Genomic DNA, 19,082 nt, shown 5'->3' with positions numbered 1-19,082 from the left:
GGAGCCTCTGAGTGCCTGGGTCCCAGCTGGCAGGCCAGCCCATGGTCATGTGCTCCTCATGACCTCCTCCCGTGTGAGGACTCAGGTGATCCGGAGGCTTGAGGTGGTTTCCACCAGAAGCCTGTCATGGGCTGGTCAGGAAAGACAAAGATAAAAGGACCAGGGTGCAGTAGAGCAAGTGTGATGCTTGGGGACCACCAGGGGTGGAGGGGAAGAGGTGGGGCCCCAGTTCTTGCATGTGCTTCCTGAGATGAACAATAGCAGATTCAGAGTTCTTACCAGCAATGAAGCTATTAGTTCTGAGACAGAGTTTCCTGGAGGTGTGAGCTGCAGAAGGTCGGTCCCTGGCTTGTCAAGGAAAGAGGCTTGCATCGCGTTGGGCAGGCATTTCTCGTGTTCGCTTACCCTGATGAAGAGCCACTTAATCAGAGATACACAGGGAAGCCGAGGGAAGCATGGATATTGTGGTCCTGAGCGTGAAGGATGCTCATTCTGTGTGCTTGTGGCAAGGGACGCTGGGAAGGAGGGGAGGATAAGGAAGTGGATAGAGGCCTTGGGACTTTGGGCGGAGAGGGTGAACCCTAGGGTGAATGTAAGCAGGGGGACCTGCCACCTCTGGGCCTGTGCTGTCTAGGGCAGAAGTTCCTTACCACATTGACCACAAAGAACTTGAACTGTAGCTTGTCTGAATTGTGATGCCCTGAAAGGATCCAAGGACTCTTGAGAGTCCCTTGGACTGCAAGGAGATCCAACCAGTCCATCAAAGGAGATCAGTGCTGAGTGTTCACTGGAAGGACTGATGCTGAAGCTGAAGCTCCAATATGTTGGCCACCTGATGCGAAGAATTGACTCATTTGACCTGATCAGACTCATCAGACCCTGGTGCTGGGAAAGATTGAAGGCAGGAGGAGAAGGAGATGACAGAGGATGAGATGGTTGGTTGGCATCACCGACTCAATGGACATGAGTTTGAGTAAACTCCGGGAATTGGTGATGGACAGGTGCTGCAGTCCATGGGGTCACAGAGTCGGACACGACTGAGCGACTGAACTGAACTGAAGGGATCCACACTAGCTTCTGAACTCTTAGTATGAAAATAAGGCTGTAAAAGAGCACATTCATATTTGTGTGTGTACTCACTCAGTCATGTCCAACTCTTTTGCAACCCCGTGGACTGTAACCCACCAGTTTCCTCTGTCCGTGGAATTTTCTGAGCAAGAATTTTGGAGTGGGTTGCTATTTCCTCCTCCAGGAGGTCTTCCTGACCCAGGGATCAAACCTGGGTCTCCTGCATTGGCAGGCGGGTTCTTTACCTCTCAAACAACTGGAAAGCCCCTCCAGATTCATATTTATATTGATACCATATTGAAAAGACCCTGATGTTGGGAAAGATTGAGGGCAAGAGGAGAAGGGAGTGACAGAGAATGAGACGGTTGGATGGCATCACCAACTCAGCAGAAATGAGTTTGAGCAAACTCAGGGAGATGGTGAAGGACAGGGAAGCCTGGCAGGCTGCAGTCCCTGGGGTCGAAAAGAGTCAGACACAGCTTAGCAACTGAACAGCAACAACATTGAAGTGATACTGTTTTGCATATACTTGGAGTAAGTAAAATATTAAAGTTAATCTTAAAATTAAAAAAAAGTATTTGTATAACCTTGACATGGTAGAAATTTTTGGCGGGCTGGACTGCAAGGCATGTGAAATCTTAGTTCCCTGACCAGGGATTGAACCTGAGTCCCTGCATTGGAAGTGTGGAGTCTTAACCACTGGATTGCCTGGCAAGTTCCTAAAATTAATCTTAAATTAATTACATTTTAAGTGGAGCTACTCAGAAATCTGAAATTACTTAGGTGGCTCTCAGTGTGTTTCTGTAACATGGTGCTACTTTAAACCATGGGAACAGAGATGTCTCTGCTTCAAAGTCTTGAGATGGGTTTTTGGCCAGCCCAACGAGGTGAGGGCTCTACCTGAGCACATTGTTACCTGTGCGGATGAAGCAGAGAAACTGGCTCAAGGCCGGAGGATGCCTGTGACCTGGCCCTAGGCTGCCCTGCGGGCCTTGGAGAAGCTCTAGGGTTCCCAGGGCGCCTGCCAGCCTGAGAGCCCCTGTTCCTGCATCTCACGTGTCTGCTCCATGTGCCTCTCTGCTCCACGCAGTTGGGAAGCGGTTTTCCAGAAGGAAAACCCTCACACGTCCTATGGGGATGTGACTTGCTTTGTTTCCTAGCCTGTACATCTGAACATCTTTGATTTAAAACAGGGTTCACCCTGGGGTTTCCTTTGCCCCCCAAGTAGTGAACTTTGGAAGTGATCGTGCAGGACCCAGAACATCCCGAATGCTCACTCCTGGGGCAGGAGACAGTGGGCAGTGTGTGATGGACCCCCACCAGAGAAGGGAAGACCTGGGCTAGGGTCACAGACTTTAGACAAGTCACCCTCCCTGTCAGCACATTGTGTGCGCTCAGTCACTCAGTCGTGTCCGACTTTTTGTGACCCCACGCACTGTAGCCCGCCAGGCTCCTGTGTCCATGGAATTTTCCAGGCAAGAATCTTGGAGTGCTGGAGTGGGTTGCCATTTCCTCCTCCAGGGAATCTTCCCAACCGAGGGATCGAACCTGCTTCTCCTGCATTGGCAGGTGGATTCTTTACCACTGAGTCACTGCCATCTTCTGTGCTATGTCAGTACTAGATGGGTGGATCAGGATACAATGTAGGTCTGGAGATGAGAGTTTTTAAAATGCCCCAAATGATCATGCCCCAAAAAGCCCAATTTTGCTCAGTGTTTCCAGATTTTCACGCACTGCTGAGAGATGGGGAGGGACAGCTCATGCTGAGAGTTCTTGGTAGGGTACTTCCCTGGAGGTCCAGTGGTTGAGACTTCACCTTCCAATGCAGGGGGTGTGGGTTCCATCCCTGGTCAGGGAGCTAAGATCCAACATGCCTCAGGGCCAAAAAACCACAACATAAAAACAGAAGCAATATTGTAACAAATTCAAAGACTACTGAAAATGGTCCACGTTAAAAAAAAAAACAAAAACTTAATAAAAGAGCTCTTGGCTTAGGTTAACTGTAAATTCCTTTCATTTGTGAAATACCATGTAAATGTGGAATTATTAAAGACTAAATTACATCTGTGTTTCCAAATGAGAACTCACAGTTTCATTGGCTGTGGGACAAAAAGCATTAGGGATAAATGGAGTCACAGTTCACTAAGGAAATCTGATGTCACTAACCTGTGTGCAACTGTTAATGCATTTTCCAACTAAAAACAAAAAGTCGCAGTTACAGTTTAGATCTTCATTCTTTCCTGAGACTGGTTGCTGTCAATCCAATTTGGATTACATAAATTAACTGGCAAAAAATCAAGCACGCCGGTCACATTAAAACTTTAAACATTGCAATTCAGTGTCCTGTCAATGTGTTCATATAGACAGGGGTTGGCAGATTGCTTTGTGAAGGGCAAGGTAGTAAAGATCTGAGGCTTTGAGGACCATGTGGTTTCTGTCGCTCGGCTCTTGCAGTTAGTATCACTGAGCAACCAGAGTCAGCATACCGATGCGGCTGCACTGGAAATTTAGAAAGGAATAATTAAGCTTGATTTATTGACAAAAAAGAATTAGCGATTTCAATGCAACATTTTATTAGTGAGTATTAAGTAGGTGTGTGTAGTTTGCTGGTAAATATGAAGGTGTCTTGTGAAAAGCCAAAAACTCTTAAAAATGGCAACCCTCCAGTTCTGCCAACTGGCAAAACTGTAGGTCAAAAATATCTGCCCTCCATTCTTTGAGTGATTAGAGCGTCATTAGCTCAATTATTTACCTACATTAAGAAAGAGAAATAAAAGTATGCTATGTTGCAGTTCAATAATTTGTGAGCACGTATTTTCTAAATAGGCTTTTTGTATTTTTACTGAAAAAGTAATCTTGCTATTGTTTTGTGGCTTTTTCCCCCCCAGATATTTTAAGAAAGACTATACAGAAGAAGTTTGACCCCTCAAAGGAGTATGATAAGGTAATTTTGGATTGATGTATCTGTTGTCAAGAAGTGAGTATGAGCCAAATATTGACTGACTTGAAAGTTAATCTTTAAATAACCAGTTATCTGTGAATTTAGCTAATATTTTGACTTAGAAATTTTATGGAATATTGAAACACCTTATAAATCCCATTTGAACTACAGCAGAAATTTCAAAGGTGGCATTTAGAGAAATATTCAGCTTTTAAGCTGTATTTTATTGAAAATCTAAAAGTTCCTTAAATGAAGTCTTACACTGTTTTTTTTTTTTAAGCCAAGGGAGGAAACCTCTAACAAATGGAGTGGTTTGAACACCCCTAGAAGCAGGGACACATACTTGTAACAACTGCTTGCACACATGTAGAGGAAAAGGAGTGAATTCTGACCAGAGTGCCTCCATGAGGAGGTGACTCTGGTAAAGAAGATGAGCAGGGCTGGAGCGGGTCGGGGGTGGCTTTGCGGGTGGTCCAGGCTGCAGGGGACCGGTGAGGGGAGGATGGGGTATGAGAGGAGGAAGCCCGTAGATGGAGCCAGTGGGTGAGGGGAGAGGAAGGCCAGGTGAGCTGGGGCCAGGGCAGGGCAGGGCCGTGAAGGCCCTGCTCAGGTGAGCAGCCAGTATTGTCAGAAAGTACCCAGGCACCTTCATGTCTCTAGTTAACTCCAAGGTTAGGGTTACGGTTAGGGCACTGCGAATTCACCCCATCTGCGTCCACGAGATTAACTTCCTTCAAGAAACAAATGTGTTCTTTCGATTTTGGCTTATGATGAATGCCAGTTGCCAGTAAAACAAACAGACAAATGTTTGTTGCCATGAATGTTAGGATAATAAAGATTAGTTGAATCTGTTTGTCAAGCTATTAGTCCTGCAGGGTCAGATTGCCCGTTCCAACCTTTCCTGGTATGAAGGTGGTTGTCAAGACAACAATCAAAGGGACCAGCAGGACTTTTATTTATTTAATGGCCAGGACAACAGATGTGAATGAAAGTGTCCCCGGTGGGTGTGAGGGCCCTGCACCAGGAGGGCAGTGAACCCCTCTTGCCTGGCGGTGGGAACAGTGGCTGCATATTCTCGATTTGCCGTAAAATGACAGTCAAGACAAAACGGAATGTAAAAGCCAAGAGGAAAGCTTCATTTCATGGCCGTTTGTGTGTATAAAAGAAAATGAGCCATTTACTCCCTGGTGCCCGCAGCCTGCCCTAATACTTCGGAAAGCATCTTTATTCTTCTGTTTCACTGGCTTCATTTATATCTTCCAGACATGATGCCCCGTGTCTGCCTGCCTCCCTGGGCAGAATAAAATGACTGTTGCTTTCATATTTATGTTAAAATTTTGCATTCCATTAGCAGCCCAGCCGGAATGCCAGTTAGCCCTGCAGAGGCATGGGAGGGGGTGAGAGGCCGAGCTTCATCTGGGCCAGGCCTGGAGGGCCTAGGGCCTTGGACCCCGAGGTGACTCTGAGCAGCCTGTTGAGTATGAGGTAGCATTTGCTGCCACCATCCCTGGACGAGTCTTCTGGTTGGCTTGATATTAGACCTGGAGTTCCTATAAACTTGGGGGCCCCCTTGTTCCTGATTTCCTCTCCACCTCAGGTGTCTTTCCAAATGGATAAACACCACTGGGGTGGAGAAAGGAGACAGATCTGGGCCCACATGAATGAATGGACTCCTGCCTAGGTGTGGAACTGGGTCACGTTTCCCAGTTATCCAGGGAGAAGGATTTGATTAAAGAGACACCCTGGAAGCCAGGGCGCCTTGGGAGGGGAGTTTTCCGATTGGCCTTAGTCAGGTAAATGCTCTCTTGAAGCAGAGCCTGAGTCAAGGACTTCAGGGCAAGTCACTTATTTGGGAAGTTCCAGGAACCCTGGCTGGGGAGTGGGAGGTGAAACAGGAGGGAGGGCAGCCTACAGAGGGTGTGTCATTCCACCACCCACCACAGGGGGTGACAGAGCTCTGTCCCGTAGAGCAGCTGCCCTGGACCCTGTAGACACCCTGGAACGAGCCCATCGGAAGGTGCAGGGGCTGAGCGCTCTATACACCTAGAGACTGAAGAGGCATCTTCAGGGCTATTTGGGGCAGGGGACAGTGTTAATCCCTCAGCACTCCGACCTTCCATGGTTCTGGAAGATGCCTTCGAGCACAGGAGTAAGAAGTCTGGGGAGGCACACGGAGATGGCTAAGGTCCCAGGACTTGGGTGGCCTCCACAACGTGCTCTATACTGGCCATGCCCACTGGGTGTAATCTGCACCGTCACACAGGTACCCTCTGTTCAGCTGAATGGCCCTTGGGAGGTATTCAGCTGTCCAAGTCCTCAGCTCGTTTCATCTCCTGGTGAGCCCACAGTAGTGGAGGCTGCTAAGTCTCTGGACAGGGGCTCTTTCAGTGAACTTCATCCCTTGGGAAGTTGGAAGCTGTCAATAGGTGTACACCTTTTGTTCCAAGGGGCAGCCTTGACTTTGGATGGAAATATGACTCCTTCCCATGGAACTGCCTTCTTCTTCCACGTTAGCTGAACGTGCAAAGTAGTACTTTAAAATCTGTGGTCTCATTCTCCTCTGGAGATTTTTAAAAACACTTCTTCTCCCTTTGTTTAATGTATTCACTTAATGGGTATTTACAGTATTTATGCTAGGAGCAATGCATAATAGGACGACAAGCATGTAGAATTAATGTCTTTACTCCAAGAATTTGCAGTTGGTGAGAAGGAGGTCATGGGGTTAGACTTGTGTATGCTTGGACATTGTGAGCTGAATTGTGTCCAAAACTCATATGCTGAAGTGCTAATCCCCTGTGGCTCAGAATGGGATTGTATTTAGAAGTAAGGTCTTTAAAGGGGTGATTACGTCAAAATGGGGTCATTCAGGTGGGTGTTAATCTAATCTGACTGGTCTCCTTCTAAGAAGAGATTAGGACACAAACAGAGAAAAGACTGTGGAGACAGGAAGAAGATGGCCACCTGCAAGCCAAGGAGAGAGGCATTAAAAGAAACTAACCCAGTCCACACCTTGACCGTAGACTTTCCAGCCTCCAGAACTATGAGAAAATAAATTTCTTTCTTCAAGCCACCCAGCCCTGGTATTTGGTTATAGCAGCCCTAGCTGACTGGTGCAGTAGATGCCTGGAAGGCAAGGTGGAGAGGGATACACACGCCATGAGAAGTTCAGATCCAGGGCTGTGAACGTGCTCAGGATGGAGAGTGTACTGGCACTTGGGGAAATCAAGAAAGCCTGCAGAGTGGCGCTGGCGTGTACACTGAGACTTAAAGGCAAAGGGGCAATGAGAAGTAAAGCTCTGCTTCCATTTGCACACCTGGCTCGAAGCACAAAGCTTCTCCTCTGCTTCTTTTATTTTTAAGATTTTTTTTTTTTATGTGGACAGTTTTTATGTCTTTACTGAATTTGTTACATGATTGTTGAACACCATTACTTCTGCTGTTTCTGTACTGGTTTTTTGGCTGTGAGGGATGTTGGGCCCTAGATTCCTGACTAGGAATGGAACCCTCATCTCCTGCATTGAGAGACCAAGTCTTAGCCACTGGACCACCAAGAAGTCCCTTCACTGCTTCTTGAAGCATGAACTGTCACCTTCCATTTTGTGATAATAAGAGTCATCATTCCTTGTCTGCCATGTTCCGAGCACTGGATTAGCAGGGTTTTTTTTTAATTGTTTCTAACCTCACAACACCTGTCCAAGACAGTCCTGCACTCAGAGAGTCTAGGGAGCTGAGGTCACCCGAAGACTGCATGGCGACCCTGGGGTCTGTACCCAGGCCAGGCTAACTCTGAGCACATCCACAAAAGTGAGGCTCACTCCAGGTCAGCCTGCTGTCATCCTAAGGTGACTCACTGGGAGGAGCGGCTTCCATTCAAGTATCATGAGCTGTGAGCACGGAGGGTGAGAGCCCCTGAGCTGCGCCTTTTACCTATGAAACCATGAAAGATTACTGTGTGTAATTCCCACGGCAAGAAATGGTCAGGCAGAAGTGGAAGACCTGGATTGGGAGAGAATTTGGAGTTATGGAGCCATGAGGAAATCTGAGGACCAGACAGATGAAGCTATAGAAATCTGAGAAACAACTTGAATAACCCTCTTTTTTTTTTTTTTAAACTTGTGTTTGGGTTTTTATTCTTTTTTAAAATTAATTTATTTTTATTGAAGAATAATTGCTTTACAGAATTTTGCTGTTTTCTGTCAAACCTCAACATGAATCAGCCATAGGTATACATAAATCCCCTCCCTTTTGAAACTCGCTCCCATTGAATAACCCTCATTTGCTAGCACTTGTGTAGCACAGGCTCCATGGCAGGCACCTGAGAACGTGCTTTGCGAATAGTAAATCTTGGTGCTCACAGAAGTAGACTACCCACAGGAGACGTGTTTAGGTCGCCATTAAATACATTCATCTATTCCGTCCTGAGCTTTCAGCACGCAAGGGCGTGAGCCAAGCCCTGGGCTTGAGATGCAAAATGAGCCATGCAAAGGAACCTTGTTATGGAAAGATACATTTCCCCTGGGGACCAACGGGTGTGGGCCAGCCCCTCCAGAGTCTCCACCTGCTGGCTGACTGTAAACAAGGGAAACAGAGGAACATCACTTGTCTCACTGCTCACGTGGGGTTTCTGCAGGGAGAACCTCTCAGCCTAGCTCGTCAGAGTGGTGCCTGCTCAATTAAAGGACAAGGTTCCTATCTTCAAGGAATGCACAGTATCGGATAATTTAGGTAGTGACTTGGGATCACCTCCCACCAACGACCCATAAGTATCACCCACACCTCTAAAACTTTTCAGGAGAAGTTCTCCTAGCCCCCTGCCCCCTCCCATCTGCCATCTTTTATATTCTGAGCATCACTGTTGGCAGGACTTCGAATTTCCTTGCAGTGACTTCCTGAAGTGGTTTTCATGTGGCCATGGTGGTTCAGCTCCACTCCAGCCTCTTGGTTGATGATCCTCTAGACTCAGCTGGGCTGGATCCTCCTTATTCTTTTCATCCCTCAGTTACTATGCTTCCCTGTCTTGGATGAGATGGTTGGATGCTGTCACCAACTCAATGATGCGTTTCAGCAAGCTCTGGGAGTTGGTGAAGGACAGGGAAGCCTGGCGTGCTACAGCCCATGGCGTCACAAAGAGTTGGACATGGCTGAGCGACTGAACTGAACTTGTCTTGGAGCTTTCTCTGGGGTCAGGTGCAGGGCTGGGGACTGATTGCCGAGGCTTCAGTCCTGACCTCGCCAGAGCTAACAGTCCTGGGATATTGATTTGTCACTTTGTAAATGTCAGCTCATCAATCCAGGTGGGTTTGTGACATCTGAAATCCATCCTCCGTGTTTGCAAAAGTGTAATAGTGACTGTGTCCCCCCTTCATACACAAATCACCTCTCTCTTTTTTTAAAAAAAAAACAAGGGACAGTCTGATAACTTGAGCAAATTTCTCATTGTAGGAAGCTCATTACTTTGCCATGGATCGGTCCTTGACCGTCGCTGACAATCCCCCGTCTCTGGACCGCTGTTTAGGGATTGTTGGTCTTAGGCAATGTGGCTCCTTCTCTCTTCTCAACATTAGCTTCTCTGATTGTGATCTGGCACCTCTCGTAAGACAGGTCCCGGACCAAGCACCCGGGAGAGACAGTGAGTGTGATGGTCACTGTCCTCGCCTTCCTGGAGCAGCAGGTTCCATGGGAACCATCGCTCCACACGATGGAAGGGCTGTGAAAGAGCAGGTGTAAGACCCACGGCAGCATGAAGGAAGAATGTACAGCCAACCCAGATGTGGTTATCAGGACAGACTTTCTGGAGGAAGCAACATCCACACTCAGACTTGAGTTTCCTCAGAAGAGTGATGGGAATAATGTTCAAGCAGAGGGGAGCTCTAAGTGAGGAAGGGAGAGAGAGCACAGTGCTTTCTAGGGATTTGAGCAGCCCAGAAGAGGGGGGCCAGGAAGCTAGGAGTAAGTAAGATAGGACCACATGGGGGAGTTTGAAGTAAACATGGTGGGACCCCATGGAATGCTGCTAAGCAAGAGGATGACATCATCAGATTGTTGTTTCAGAAAGGATACCTGGAAGGTGGAGCCTTGGGTTCTGGGGTTTAGGCAGCCCCGGACTCGGTTTTATGGGGACCCTGTGGTCAGTGTGTTAAGCATTTGTAACTTTCCCTCTAATTCCCGGGTCCATAACTGATTAGCACACTGATGAAGAGCCTTTCAAGAAACCCAGCTGTAAATTCAAGTGGGAGCCCTAGAACTCGACTCTCCCTGAAACACTGTTTCTCTCATAAATGCTCCTTGCTATGTCCTTGTCTCTCTTGGTTCTCTCTGTGCGGGATGTTAACATTCTCAGTGGTGGTTAATCGCTTCAGTAACGTTTTCTGTTTTCTTGATGCATGCTGCCTGTGCTTGCACAAACTCTGCGACGGCTCTGCCTTCCTCAGCCAGAAAACGTAGTCTTGACTCTGAAGGTAACACCCTCGCCTGCTGTTTCCTGTTGCTCTGTGTAAAGCCCGCTGTGGCGCTTTTGCCGAAACTCCCAGTTCCCTGGCCTCTCCACTGTGATGGTTTTGTTTCCTTTTGTTTTTGCCATTGTCTGCATCTTCTCTTATCAGCTCCAGTAGTCCAGGAAATAACAAACCATCTTAGCAAGCCTAAAATCTTGATCTTTTCAATGCAACCCACAAAGCCCTCCCGAAATCTTGGTGTATCAGGACAATATTCAGGTCCTTGCCGGATCTTGGCCAGACTTCAGTCTAGATGTGAACTCTGGAAATGACATATCTTGTTCCAGATATTGTTCAACCCAGTATTTAGTCCTCCCTGGTGACTCAGATGGTAAAGAATCCGCCTACAATGCTGGGTTCAATCCCTGGGCTGGGAAGATCCCCTGGAGACGAGAATGACTACCCACTCCAGTATTCTTCCCTGGAGAATCCCAAAGACAGAGGAGCCTGGTGGGCTACAGTCCGTGGGGTCGCAAAGAGTTGGATACTACTGAGCAACTTCTGCTTCCCTTCACTTCATTGGAAAGCTTATATACAAAATATAAAGGTCTTATCTGGAACTTAAGATAGCACATCTAAGACATTTCAGTACACCTTCTTTCCTGGATTTGGGGTTCTCCGTCTCCTAGGATTCAGAAAGGATTTTAAATTCCTTTTGAAGTAGTAACAATTTGTAAAAATAGTTACAATTTAGAATACTTGCTGAGAAATGATAGCAGAAGAAGTAAGAGTTTGGTGTGTCTAGAGCTGGTTTTTCAATTGGCCAGTGATGTGAGTCCTCAAGGGAGGGTTATATACCAGCAAATAATGGCTCTTCATGGCCCTAATACCTGGCTTATTTTAAGGAGTGTGTTTTATGAATGCATCAAAAATGCACTGTTTTTCCTTTTTATCCTTTTAACCTTATAGGATAGAGGATATCTAATTATATGGAATTAGATGATATTCAAGTGCCGTGCACACCTGGTTTAATGCTCATAATAAGTATTTGCCCACAGAGTTTGCTAATATTGATTGAACATTTGCTGTGTGCTGGGCACTTTGCTAGTTGTTTGCACACTAGCTCGTTTAATTATCTGTCCCTCTCAATCTGCTGATGACGTTAATCCTAATGTAACATTTCCTGCTCCAGAGAATTAAAAGCCTCCTCTGCTGGGATTCAGAGCAGATTCTGAGACTCCCAGCGTCAGTGCTGTCTCACAGGGACGTCACATTTGCTCGTAGGAACGAGACTTGGGTTTCAGTTTCCTTTGCTCTGCTTGGCTTTAGCATGTCTTGCTCTCTAGCTGCTCTGGTAGTTGCAAACCACCAACCTGGAGCTTTTCTGCATTCTTTCACAATGTCTTCCTTTATGTAGGTATGAGTAGCTTGAGGATTGGAGGACTGGAACGAGAACAAGTGTTATCCTCCTGGTGCGTTAATTTTTACTTAGCTGGAATAAAGCTGGCCGTGCTTATGAAATCAGGTTTTGGTCACGTGATTGTGTCTAGAAATTGGGCTCGTTAGGAACCTAGGGACATGTGAGATGAAGGCTGCCGCGCCCCATCGCACTGGCCTGAAAGGGGCACTTACGGAGCGTCTGCTCTTGCCAGGTACTCTCCTTGGCACCTTATCGCTAACTGTATATGCTCTACAATGTTCACAACGACCTTACAAGGTATGTGTTTTTATTCCCAGTACCTGGGTGAGAAAACTAACATGTTTGACTTGGAAAGGCTGAGCCCTTTTCCCCTAAATTTAGGAATATTTCGGATTCTTCTATAGTGATGAATTTGTCATTAATTGATCCTATCCAAACTACCGTGACTCCTGAATAACTACTGCTGGTTCTGTCTTTCTGGTGAAAAACACCCTTGGTGTGTGTGTGTTTAGTCGCTCAGTCGTGTCTGGCTCTTTGCGATCCCATGGACGGTAGCCTTGCCAGGCTTGTCTGTCCAAGGGACTTTTCCCAACAAAAATACTGGAGTGAGTTGCCATCTCCTCCTCCAGGGGACTGACCTACCCACCCAGGGACGGAGCAGTGTCTCCCGCACCTCCCGCATTGCAGGCAGATTCTTGCCTGCTGAGCCACCGGGGCTTATTCATTATGCAAGGAGTTCTGGCAAAATGTATCATGCCATTTAAAAACAAACAAAGTACCTTTGAAAGTGAAAGTGAAAATATTAATCCCTCAGTCATATCCGGCTCTTTGGGGTTGAAATTAAACCATTTGCAACTTGCCTTTGCATTTGGATATTTTCCTGGAAGTTGAAAGAAGGTCTTTTCCAGAACTGACTCACTAGAAAAGACCCTGATGCTAGGAAACATTGAAGGCAGGAGGAGAAGGGAACCAACAGAGGATGAGATGGCTGGATGGCATCACCAACTCAATGGACATGAGTTTGAGTAAACTCCCGGAGTTGGTGATGAACAGGGAAGCCTGGCGTGCTGCAGTCCATGGGGTCGCAAAGAGTCCAACACGACTGAGCAACTGGACTGACTGACTGAAAGAAGATAGCAACTGCTTGATCCCATATTCTGACAACTCAAATCTCTGCATCCTTTGTTTCAGGAAGGATCTTCAAAGTGGACACACACACACACACATCCCTGAAAGTTTAACCCATGATGGCAAATAGGTTAGAAAGCGTGAAATGTGTTCACTGTGGAGTGTTCTCTGTGTAATTGGTGTCACAGTTTGTGCTGTTTCCTTTGTCTGACTGCAGATCATCTACTATGAGATCGGGATCATTATCTGCGCTGCCCTGGGATTGCTGTTTGTCGTTCTGATGCCTCTGGTGGGCTTTTTCTTTTGTCTGTGTCGTTGCTGTAACAAATGTGGTGGAGAAATGCACCAGCGACAGAAGAGAAGTGGTCCCTTCCTCAAGAAATGCTATACAATCTCCCTCCTGGTGATCTGTGTGTTCATAAGGCAAGTAGAACCTTGGACAACAGCTGAGTGGGTCTGAGGCTGATGAACAATACTTGTGTTTAACTGTTAAGCACATGAGCTTGAAACAAGAGAATACAGAAACAGAAAAAAAAAAAAAACAGAAAAGAGAGAGCAAAGATGTGTGTCCCGTGCATCACTCTAAACAGAAGTTGGCACTGTCATTGGGCTGCTGTAGTTTAGGTGATAAGCCAACCTCGTGGTATTTGTTTTATCTTGAAGACATCTGAATAAATTCTGGGCCTGCAGAAAGCATTCGCCTTCCAGGACAGCACCTCCTTCCTCTTAAATAGCTGTCTCGAGACGGGGACCATGGGGGATGGCAGAGCAAGCATTTACTAGCTGATCTTTATGTCCCAGGGGATTTTTTTTAAAAGTTAGTTTTCGTTTTTTTTTAAAATTGAAGATCAGTTGATTTACAGTATGTATGTTACTTTCAGATGTATAGCACAGTGATTCAGTTATATGTATATATGTGTGTGTGTCCATATATATTATTCCTTTTCAGCTTCTTTTCTTTAAACATCATTACAAAATATTGAGTATAATACCTTGCACCCTACAGATGGGTAACGTCCTTTAATTGGGAAACTTAGAATATTGTTGGTTGGAATTAGCTTCCTAATCGTATAACCAGTTTTCTTGATTTTTACAATTATGCTGGTACCTTGTCTTCCTTTTTTATTTTTTTAAGTTTGTTCAATGTAGATTCTTATTGTGAGAAAGAAATCTGTTCACTATACCTCTTTCTCCATTGAAAATGATAATTACGCTTGCAGTCGCAGCTTCTTGAGAGAATGATCTTCAAACCTGTGACTCAGAGTAGGGAATGAATGTGTGGACATGGGGCTGGGCTTGCGATGAACTGGGAGGTTGAGATTGGCGTACGTGCACTGCCACGTGTGAAACAGTGGAAACCTGCTGGACAGCATGGAGAGCCCGGCTCGGTGCTCTGTGACGGCCGAGAGCGTTAGGGTGCGTGTGGGGGGTGGGAGGGAGGGCCGGGAGGGAGGGGAGACATGTATACACATGGCCGATTCCACTTCATCATATGGCAGAAACTAACATGGCATTGTGAAACGACTATACCCCAGTTTAATAAAACATAGCGGAGCCTGGTGGGCTGCCCTCTATGGGGTCGCACAGAGTTGGACACGACTGAAGTGACTTAGCAGCAGCAGCAGCATCAAGACCATTACTGAGTTAAAAATAAATGACACATACATAAATCTAGAAATCTAGCTCCTTCAGGGACTTCTCTGGTGATCCAGTGGCTAAGACTCCGTGCTTCCAGTGAAGGGGTTGTGGGTTCGATGCCTGGTCGGGGAACTTAAGATCCCACATGCTGTGCATGCAGTGTGGCCAAAAAATAGATAAATAAAATTCAATAAACTAAAAAAAAAATCTAGCTCCTATAGTGTACCATGCTCTCTAAATGCTTCATTCAGTGTTTCGCATGGTAATCTGGAGGCAGGTGCCCGTGCCCTAGTGATGCATTACCCAGTTACAGAATGTGCGTATTTCTGGTTCTGTCTGTGTTCTTCCTTTTGGAAATAATATGGAACCCTCTCTTGAAGCCTGGTGCACACTTCATGGTTTAGGATGTTTCTCCGGCAGCCCCTGCTGCTGCCAGAAGTTGTCAGTGGACTGACGGATCCTAAGGACACTGCTTTTAAGATGAGGACAAGTGTTGTTGTTGTGTAGTAGCTAATTTGTGTCCGACTCTTCTGTGACCCCATGGATTGTAGACCTCCAGGCTCCCCTGTCCATGGGGTTTCTTGAGCCCAAACCAGATCCCTCCAAGAGGGGTGTGCTTCATGATCTTGGCACCCTGGTGGTGATACTTGGCAATGTCAACCCACTCCAGTACTCTTGCCTGGAGGATCCCAGGGGTGGGGGAGCCTGGTGGGGTCACACAGTCGGACACAACTGAAGCAACTTAGCAACAGCTGCAGCAGCCACATTCCGTCATCCAGTCAATGAGCATGTCATATCCAGAAATAGTGCCTATGACATGAGTGATGCTGAGTTTCAAGGAGTCCCAGAGATAGTGAGGATTGGCGAGTCACATCCTCCGGGATGTGTCTGCAGGCATCACAGTTGCTTGATAGCCGTGAGAAAGATTTTTCAAGTTTCGCTAAAGAACTGATATTGGGCAATTTAAGCAGAAAACAGACATTAAATAGAACAATGTAAAGTTCCAAAGTTCTGGCTGCAAACCAAAGAAGAAAAGTTCTTTAAGTGTGGCCATCAGTAGAGTCACGGAGAGAGGTACTATTTGCGGAACTAAAGTTCCCCAGCTAATTTCGTGCACCTTGGTTTGACAACCAGGGAGTTTGTGTGTGAGTTTTGTCTGCAAGGCAGGGTTGTGGGTTCCTCTCTCCCTCTTTCCTGTTTCCCTGTGTGTCTGTGTCTCCGTCTCTTGGTTTGTAATTTGAATCTGACTGCTTTTGCGCTGAATTCTGAAAGGCAGCTTGAGGTTGGGGTGATGGTAATCCCAGATGTCCCCGGTCTCTCTGCTTTGTGTTTGAAGTATTTTCAGGAATGTACAGACCCAAGAGCTGGGGGCGTAGCTACCAGAGGAGCGTCAGTTACAGCCCAAGACAAGTCAGACCATGTGCATTTCCTTGGAGCCTGAAACTTATACCCTTCATTCATTGGGAGTCTTGAACTGTGCTACCTCCTCCTCTCTGCACACCCCTGTACATCAAAAATGAGGTTCAGGTGACAAAGTATCTTTTGAAAATACTTGTCCTTGAGGTTTCTTGTTAGAATGATTACTTAATAATTTTTTACTTCACATGTATTGTAAAGATGTATAAATGTTAAAGCTTCAATGTCAGCAATAAGCTTGGCTTTCACTTTATATAAAATGAATGCTATATAAATTTTTTTATTCTTGAGAACTCAGACTCATCAAACACAAATAGGTGAGTTTTTTTTTTCTTGAGTATATTTTAGTTTAGAAAATAATTTTTAAAAATACATCTGTGATTCTATAATCTGCTATACATTTAGTGAAGATATTTTCCCCACTCAAGTAAAACTTATAATTGAATACCATAATTTTAAATTCAATATAGTTAAACCAGAGTGGATCCACTCTTTGAGGCTGTGACAAATTTTAAACTAATTTATTTCACATAATACATTGAATTTATATACAAATTATAAATAGGTCAAAATAAGGGGAGTATTGAGATTGTTTTGTTTACTCTAAATTCAGACTAGAAGCTTAAACTTCTTTACTTTGAATTTTAAAAATTTAAATAGTGATTTTTAAGTCGTCCATTTAGAACACCTACTTGTTTGTAAGTTTCTTCAACATCATGAGTTGTTTTAAATGTTTGCAAGTACTCAAAACTAGCCAAGAAGATTAAAAACCAGAGGAAAACAGAAATATCCATACTATGACTAGGTAAAAAGGAGGAGAAACTAGGTCCACAAAATCAGAAGATTAGATAAAATAAGAGAAGAAGCAGCGTCCACAAAATCAGAAGGGAGAAGGAGAAAGAAAAAGAGGTGTTAGCATATGCTTCCAAGGACCTCAGAGGAGATTGAATACCACTCGTATTTAATCTTTGTATATGATTTTTTTTTTAAAGTCCTTTCAGAAACCCAGAGCAGTCCACTTGCCTTTTATCAGGTTCAGTCCCATTTTGTGGTTCTATACTAAGTGTTACATTCAAAAAGAAGCTGGTTTTTCAATGTCTTGGTTTTTTTTAATACATCCTATTTTGCAAAAAAATTTAAAATCTTTTCTTTCTAATTGAGAAAGGCATAGGTATCAAGGAGAAAGATCCCCTGGTATATGTGGAATGTATGTGGTCATGCTCTTTCTCCTTCTGAGCTTTTCCCAAGGCAGCTGTGGAATGTTCGAAATTCCACAGATGTTGATGTATGTTTATGTAAGTCTGTTTGACCATCGGCAGTAGATTGCATCTCTGCGTCTTACGGTGGACTCTTTAAGCAGATGTGTCTTGCTCCAGAAAAAAAAAACAGGTTTTCTCGCCTTTCTTTCCTCTGCATTTATCATCACTGGATTTTTCAGAATTTCAAAAAGGTTGTAAGCAATAGCAAAAAGGACAGCTGTGCCTTTACGTCTCCAGCATGCGGCTGTTGCTAAGTGAACCAGTACAATGTCAGCTTTTGCCAGTTACTGTGGTGAAAACTGAATCCCAGACATTTCCAGGAAGGTGGCTCTTTTCAAGTTCATTTTTGTTGTTGGTCTTAGGATGTGATGTCAATTCTGGGTTTGGAGGCCATAAACTTCTAGAAAAGAAATAGAGCTAGCATGCCTGGAAAATCATGAGACTTTTTAATGAGAGGCTATTCATTTAAAATGGAAACTGAAATTGAAAAGTTATCTTTAAAAAGTAAGAGGTCAGTCACAGACTTAAAGCATTTATTTGGCTCTGATTGGTGAACTTCATTGTCAGTAGAAATTGGTAGAAAAAATTGCTACCCATATTAAAGGTTTAGAAACTCTAAAAACTTTTAAACATTTACTTTTAAGTGTACATGAGAGAAAAGTAGTCTGTCCATGTAAAATATAGAAAGTGTCATGTTAATATAAAATAAATGTCCATCTTCTGCTAAAACTTCAAGAGATTTTGTTGTGCAAACTAAAAGTATGTGTTTTCGATAGCTTAAAGTCTCTTTTTGTGTCACTGCCAGAGAACTATTAGTCATTTGGCCATCATTTGATTGAAATTTTATTCCCTTTATTCTATTGGCTATCATTTTATTGAATTTCCCTCATTGTCATTATATCCTAAGAGTTGACTGAAGGTGACAGTGTTAGTCATTCAGTTATGTCTGACTCTTTGCAACCCCGTGGATTGTAGATGCCAGGCTCCATCTGTCCATGGAATTTAATTTCCCAGGCAAGAGTACTGGAGTGGATTGCCATTCTGTTCTCCAGGGGATATTCCCAATCCTGGGATCAAACCCGGATCTCCTGCATTGCAGGCAGATTCTTTACCACCTGAGCCACTAAGGAAGGCCAATAGTTGACTGCTAGTCATTAAAAAAAAAAAATTAATTCTTGTGATTTTTTTTTTTTTTTGCCCAAAAGAACATTGAATAATAAGGAATGTCTAAACCAACAGTACCCCCCACAAATGTAACTTTTAAATTCTCTTGTTGTTTATTCCTAAGTTGTGTCCAACTCTTTTGAGACCCCGTATACTGTAGCCCTTCAGGCCCCTCTGTCCATGGGATTTTCCAGGCAGGCATACTGAGGTCAGTTGCCATTTCTTTCTCCAGGGGGTTTTCCTGACCCAAGGATCTAACTCTCCTCTCTTGCTTGGCAGGCAGTTTCTTTACCACTGAGCCACCAGGGGAGCCCCCTTAATTTGCTGTGTTGTGCTCAGTCACTCAGTCGTGTCCAGCTCTTAGTGCCCCCATGGACTGTAGCCTGCCAGGTCCCTCTGTCCAAGGGGACTCTCCAGGCAAGAATGCTGGAGTGGTTTGCCAAGGATCAAACCCAGATCTCCTGCATTGCAGGCAGATTCTTTACCATCTGAGCCACCAGGGAAGCCCAAGAATACAGGAGTGGGTAGCCTATCCCTTCTCCAGGGGATCTTCCTAGGAATCTAACTGGGGTCTCCCACTTTGCACGTGATTCTTTACCAGCTGAGCTACCAGG

The 19,082-nt window shown here is 45.0% G+C and overlaps 1 protein-coding gene across 49 annotated transcripts in view; it reads left to right on the top strand.

The window, feature by feature from the left end:
* PROM1 (prominin 1) overlaps positions 1 to 19,082 on the top strand; it is a 146,310-nt gene that overhangs the window by 67,440 nt on the left and 59,788 nt on the right. For 40 of the 49 annotated variants that reach the window (XR_009601103.1, XM_060417444.1, XM_060417452.1 and 37 more), the window contains 2 exons: positions 3,957 to 4,012; positions 13,209 to 13,414. Coding sequence is in view for 48 of the 49 variants with exons in the window: in XM_060417444.1 (XP_060273427.1) it covers positions 3,957 to 4,012; positions 13,209 to 13,414 (262 nt within the window). In the remaining variant the exon portion in view is untranslated. Of the gene's footprint in view, positions 1 to 3,956; positions 4,013 to 11,755; positions 11,916 to 11,997; positions 12,161 to 13,208; positions 13,415 to 19,082 lie in introns of those variants that run through there. The other 9 variants (XM_042251906.2, XM_060417457.1, XM_060417456.1 and 6 more) reach the window with 6 other exon arrangements.

The sequence above is a fragment of the Ovis aries genome, chromosome 6 (assembly GCF_016772045.2).
Source record: "Ovis aries strain OAR_USU_Benz2616 breed Rambouillet chromosome 6, ARS-UI_Ramb_v3.0, whole genome shotgun sequence".
Taxonomy (NCBI): Eukaryota; Metazoa; Chordata; class Mammalia; order Artiodactyla; family Bovidae; genus Ovis; species Ovis aries.
This window is presented reverse-complemented; position numbering and strand designations above follow the sequence as displayed.